Source organism: Oxyura jamaicensis, chromosome 2, assembly GCF_011077185.1.
Source record: "Oxyura jamaicensis isolate SHBP4307 breed ruddy duck chromosome 2, BPBGC_Ojam_1.0, whole genome shotgun sequence".
NCBI classification, from domain to species: domain Eukaryota; kingdom Metazoa; phylum Chordata; class Aves; order Anseriformes; family Anatidae; genus Oxyura; species Oxyura jamaicensis.
This window is the reverse complement of record NC_048894.1, coordinates 108535091-108541556: the sequence shown is the minus strand read 5'-3', so window position 1 is coordinate 108541556 and position 6466 is coordinate 108535091. Positions and strand designations below refer to the sequence as shown.

The following is a 6466-nucleotide window of genomic DNA, read 5'->3' as shown; positions in this document are numbered from 1 at the left end:
CCTCAGCAGTTCTGCTTCCTCTTCCACAAACTGCAGGTGCCGGCGCAGCTCTGTGGCCGACTCCACGGAGTCGCCGTAGGGCGAGGTAGGAATGCTTGAAATGTGGTCCCGGCTGAGACACTCTTTCTCGTACTGGCACCTCATATCCTCCATCTCAGCTTTAATCCCCCTGTTCTCCACCTCCAGTTCCACTATTTTCCTGCCCAGTATGTTGGCCTCCTCCTCCACCAGCTTCAGCCGAAGCTTCAGTTCGGCTTCCCTGGTGCTGGGAGGGCCCCCGGCCTCCCCTGTAGGCAGGGGACTGTCCACATCTCCGTAGATGGACTTGTATTTCTGGAGCTCCTGCTCCAGCTCATCCTTCTCCTTCCCCAGCTTGGCCATCTTCTTCCGCATCAGCGCTGCCTCCTCTTTGGCGAACTGAAGCTGACACTTCAAATCAGCGCTGTCCTCCTGCCAAAAACAAGCCCCCCACCAAGATGATGTTAGAAAAGCACAAGGAGTTGCTTGCTTCCCCACATCTTCACCTCCCCACCCTCTGAGCCATGTCTGTTAGGTAGGCAGGCAACACAGACAGAGCTGCACAAACCACACGGTTGACACATTTCATGGCTCGGTCCAGGTTAAATTGGCAAAGCAGCTTGACCCAAGTTACAGAGAGAAAAATAATCACTGTGCCGGTCCAAGTGTTCAGTGATGCAGGAGTGTCAGGGCAAGGGTGCTCAATGTCTATTTTGTCTCAGATATTGAGCAAATTTTGTGGAAAATGAGGATGACTATATTGAAAAGTGGCCATGATTTGTTGGCGCTTTCTGTTCCATTTATCTTTCATGATACATTTGCTCATTATTAGCATCACGAAACAAAGACTGCTCAAACAAATTTCCTTGTCATAATCTCACATCCTGGGCTTCTTCAGCTATGGAACACAAAAGAGTTTAATAGCTAAGTTTCACAGCTGCCCTGCACAGTGAAGAAACATGTGCTCTGTACTTTAACTACTAGATCTCACAATACTGTGAAATAGCTGGAGTACCTAACTCCCTTCCAGAATAGAAAGCACTACTGTTGTCACTGGTGTTGTTATTATTAGGATGGAACAGAATGTGATCACTCTTTCTGGTATGGACAACAGTTCACAAGGGATATTGGTGAAAACATGAGAAAAAAGAATGAAAAATAATTAAACCATGGTTACATCCAAATCCATCCCATGTGAAAACCTGCATTTTTATTTATTTATTTTTTTTTTCTGGAAGCATCGGGGCATTAAATGAGAGTTTAATTCTTCCTTTTTTTTTGGAGTTGGGCATTTTAAAGTCCTGCATCTCACTCAGATGAAAACTCCAGTGTGCATTGTGCTGAAGTAAGAGATGAGGTTAAGTAAATTCTAAGCTGGTGAACAATTTCTTTGCATGAATCACTTTCATGAATTGTCATGGAGATACAGGCACTTGGCCTCATAAGAGACACATTTATCAGCATTAGCAGCATAATGGACGGCAGGCTTTGAAAGATGATCTCTTGAGACAGCAGATTTCATCATTGTTGTTAGGCCATGTGGACATATGTGCAATTATCTATGGAAACTTCATTTCAGCCTCCATAGCACTGTTATCTTTCACAAGCACCATTTTGTTACAATTCCTAATAATGGCAACCAAATCCAGAAGAAAACATGACTGATGTTAATTGTTCACCCAGATCAGCCTATTAAAAAAATAATAAATTACAAAACTAATTATGGCTCAGCAGTCTGAGGAAATGATTTAATTTCTAAAGTACACATCCTTGCACATTGGTAATGGTGTCTTTTATGTTACTTTGATTAATTTCTCCTCATCCTATTTAAATATATACTAATTATAAATTATGTCTTCATTTCAGCTGTTAATACAAAAACAGACAGATAAGTAATTGATTGTATATTTCTCAATTCAGTCAGCGAAAGCTGACTACTGATTCTGCTTGGTGCAGGATGCGACTTTAAATACTAAATAGTAAAAAAGTTATTTTATATGGTATTGACAAGGCATGGCTAAAAGATAGCAGAAGTTTCTACTAATACTTTGTTTTCAGTGATAACCAGGAGTCAAAAGAAAACTGCAATCAGTTGACTGACTGAAACTCTTGTCATTGTGTTCCTGGCACCTGTAATGTGAGTCTTCTACGAATGCAGACAAGATGCATATAACTGACTACAAGCAGAGCCTCCAGGAGACGGGCTTTTTTCTCTTTCTGTCTTCTCACATACACACCTCCTTTCCACGCTGTTACAAACACGTGTGCAAATTGCTTTTCTCTTGATAGATCTACATTGTAAATTAAGTATCACATTAAAACCTTGCAAAACTCAATGCAGCTTGCTCTGGAGTCACTCTGAACATTGGTTGCTCTGATGTAAGATTAAAATGTAATCTTTGGTCAGGGCTGCACAATACCTTTGTGTTTTCTGACATCACAAATCAGCTTTAGGCCTTGGTTTTAGGGAAATACAGAGACTACAAGGAAAGTTATATCCAGACCAGCGCTGCAAATCAGCACTCACAGGTGGGGTGATTGCTTCAGTTTCTTTATTTATGTGTTAAAAGATTGGAAATAACCACATCTGACATTTTCCTTATTATGTCTTTGTGATCCACTGTCCATCTCCATGCTTGCTGTCTAACATTGGCTGCAAGAGCCTGACAATCAGTGCCACACCTGCAGGCAGCTGCACCGATGCCCATGATGATGACCAGCCTGACCTCGTCCATGGCTGTGAGCAGTAGGGGCAGCTTCTCCCAGGAGCTTCTCCTGGCTGTATTTCAATCAATACAAATAGCAGTCACTGCCTCATACCTTGTCTCATACAGAGACAATGCACTGAGCATTTTGAAGCTTTTGAAGAAGAGGGAAGGGCTTCAGTGGGTTTGGGGTCAGGCCCCCAATGTTTTTTCTCTGCATCACTGCACAACTCAAAATCAGTGCTTCCATGGAGTTAGCATGTTATTACAGCAGGACAAAAACAGTTAACTATTCTTATAAGAGCAGTTCTTTATTGCTAGGTTTTGTCTATGAAAAAAAAATAAAAAAAAAAAAAGTTTTGCATTTGTAAGTTTTGTCTTTTGCAAGAGCTGAAACAGACAAGAATTTTTTTTCATTAAACAAACACAAGCCTTATACAAAACAACAGAGCTGATGAATGTTTATCTCGCCTACTATATATGGATCCCATCTGGAAAGGTGAGAAAGCTCTAGATCTTCCCTGCTTCTCTGCCAGGAAACATGACTACTGAAAATCCCATTCCCCAGACAGCTTTTTTCCAAAGGAAAAGAATGGTCAGGAGAGATTCATCAGCAAGATCTAAGCATGCCAGAAGGGTAGGACCCCAACCTTCATGCATCTGTCCCTCTGAAACTTTGTGTACAGAAATATCAATCATTTCTTGATCAGTTGAAACCAAGTGGAAACAGCAAGGGGGTAAGACCCACTTGAGCAAGTAGAGTTTTGAAATATAAGGCAAACTAAGGTGAGGCCAAATCACAGAAATTAGGAATAGTTTGTTACAAGTTAAATCACAAATGAAGTGAAAGCCAAAAATAATAAAAAAAAAGAAAAAAAAAAGAAAAAAAAAAAAGGAGAACACAGTCTTTACATCATTCTATAGGAACAAGAGGCTCAAATCCCAAGGGCTGAAAGCTGGGCTATGGCACAGCCTGACTGTATTCCTGTATTTCACATCCAGCATGTGGATGCTTTCCTAAAAGGTGCATGTAGGGCAGACTGTCTTGAAACAAAAGAAGGAACAAGAGTGCAAAAATGTTCAGTCATTAATGGTGCTAGTCACTGACTTAAAGGATCATTAAGGATAAATGGGAAATTAATGATTACTGGTAGTGCATATTTAGATGCCATAGCACCACAACTCTGTATAGCACTACAGAGAGATGTTAATGGGAATAAAAAAGGCAGAAAGAAAAAAAAAAACAGATTCCTCCCTAAAGAGTCTGCAGTCTAATTTAGGCAAATGTAGAGTGTTGAGATAAACAAATGAAACTTAAATGCTTAAATGAAAGAAATGAACTTAAATTCATTATGCAATGTAAATGATGTGATGAGAATGAGGATCTGATCAAAAACTCTCAAATGTGATATTTCTTTTCTGGCAAGAAGACACAAAGATAGATAGAGACCACCACCATCTCCTCTACCACCACCGTCTCACGGGACTGCCAGGCAGAAGATGGGTAAGCGCGTTGGGGTTGTGAGTCTGACGACAGGGCAGTACGACCAGAACCCAAGCACCAGGTGAGCACCAGCACTCACTCCTACCTTGCGCTGGAGAACCACTTTTCTCTGTGTTTTGCCTGGTGCCTGGTACTTCCCAAGAAGCTCCATTTTGCAATTCTGCTGAATAAAAACTTTTTTCTTGAGTACTGCTAGAGGCGGGTAAGCACAACTAACAACTCTGCTTTTACATGACTTCAAGACCATCAGTTTCACGGGAGTTTATGCTGTGCCCTGCAGTGGATGTGACATTCACACTAATTTTCATGATGAGCTCCCAGTACATAAAAACACCGGTTGTGCCGTACGTTATACATATCTGTAAATATGCAGATGCAGAGATTTAAAGAATCTAAGTCTGTGGCTGCTTTTCAGTCAAAAAAACAAACTTGTAATGGGAATTTAAAAAAAAAAAAAAAAAGACAAAAAGGTTCCTCCTGTTGGCTTGAGTAAGTCAAGCCCTCATTTCCAAAGCTGTTTAGCATTTGGCCTAAGATGTCTCAGTTTAGGTATTTGAACCTCTTTTAGGTGGTTAGGGTGGCTGCCCCTGAAAAGCAGCACTTCAAACCTCCCTGGCTGTGTCTGTACTTACCCCTCTGAGCCCTGCCCCAGGACCCAGAGCTGTTGGACCAGGTTGGGCACTTGGTATGGTGCACTCTGGTCTCAATCAGCATTTACCTCTGAGCAGATACCCAGGTTTGGAGACTGCTCTGTTTAATGTCCTAGAGCTGGGAGATGCCTAGGACACGCGCTGAAAGGCTAGGACATGTGAGTATGCAGGACTGTTTCTCCATCCTTCCTACCCTAAAGAATTGCTGAAGAAATCTGGACAGCCATTGTCAAACACAAATCCTTTGCTTGTATGACGTATGCACGTGTGCGTACAGTGAAAAGGTTTTTATTTTTTCCTGGGTGGTTTCTGGGATCACTTCCTCATGTTGTGAGTGGTGAAAAGCTGACCCAGGGTTACCCCATTAATTTTATGAAGTCCTTTGTAAGGCTTTCAGAGGCAAAGTAGAGCTGCTCCGGTGCTCTTTGAGTTCCAGTGTCTGGATTTGGGTGGAGAAAGCAAACACATGAATCCATTCTCTCTGCACTTCTCTGTATTTCCAGGTATGAGAAAGGGAATGACAGTGCCTCCCACAAACCCCAATGGACCTTACCATGCATTCATGTATCTTCACTTGTAATTTCCATGTGTTTATATCTCATATGTATATCTTACATACTTACAGGAAAACAAACTTTCTGACCTCAGTGATGACTTAAATAATTACTTATAACAGGTGATGCAGGAAGAAAGCCTTGTGCCCCATTTTAAGATCTGATTCAGTATTTGTACTTGCTCCACAGGGATGCTCGCTCTGTTGTGCCCCAGGAATGGAGCCTGCAGCCCCAGTCTGGCCACCCCCAACCCCTTCAGCTGCACATGGAGCCCATTTCAAGTGCAGCATGTTCTAATTTATTACAGCTATTATTACAAATCAATGGGATTTTAAGACTCCATCGACTCTGAGAAAAGCCATACGTCTCGGTTGCATGCACCGAGCCTGCCAAAGGGGCAGCAGGGGAAGCTCAACCTTTCTTTAGTGAAGATAATGATGCCACTCTTGGCTCCTTTCACAGGGAGATGAAACACTATCCCCGTCTCTCTGTCTATAAACAGTAACCGTGTGGGTACTGGGAAAAGCTTCAACTCCTACCGTCAGCACAAAGAGCAGAGGAAGCGGTGCAGAGCGCTTTCCCGAGGAGGACAAGCACAGGAGGCTTCAATAAAACCAGTGTCCAAAGGCAGACAAAGGGTCCAGCTCGGGCTCTGCCCCTTATCTGAGCAGGGGGAAGCCCACTGTCGCAAGTGGCTCACCTGATGTGACAGAGAGCAAGCCCCAGGCTGCGGCACGAGCCTTGCTGCAGCCTGTGAACCATGCTGGCTGCTTCGCTGCTCGTTAGTGCAACAACTTGAGCACCACGTATAAATTTAGCCAGTCCCTAAGCTGTGATCCAATTACTTTGTGAGGCAAGGTGATTTTCTCTTCTCGTAGGAAACCATCCGCCTGGCTCTGCTGATAACATGCACAACGAACCCGAGATGCTGCGTGGCTTGGAGACCGTGCTTGCGTCCTAAATTGCTTCTACATTATCTCTGGGAGGTCTCAGTAGATCAAGGCCTAATTGCACTCTAGTTAATGTGCCCGATGG

At 42.9% G+C, this 6466-nt stretch overlaps 1 protein-coding gene across 10 annotated transcripts in view; it reads right to left on the bottom strand.

Annotated features, from left to right (window-relative positions):
• Positions 1-6466, bottom strand: part of MTCL1 (microtubule crosslinking factor 1) — a 102950-nt gene that overhangs the window by 45460 nt on the left and 51024 nt on the right. For 5 of the 10 annotated variants that reach the window (XM_035318682.1, XM_035318678.1, XM_035318679.1 and 2 more), the window contains exons 5-6: positions 4313-4390; positions 1-450 (exon numbers count right to left, since the gene is read on the bottom strand). The exon at positions 1-450 is cut by the window's left edge and continues 876 nt beyond it. In XM_035318682.1, the coding sequence (XP_035174573.1) occupies positions 1-450; positions 4313-4390 (528 nt within the window). The remainder of the gene's footprint in view (positions 451-4312; positions 4391-6466) is intronic. The other 5 variants (XM_035318684.1, XM_035318686.1, XM_035318687.1 and 2 more) reach the window with 2 other exon arrangements.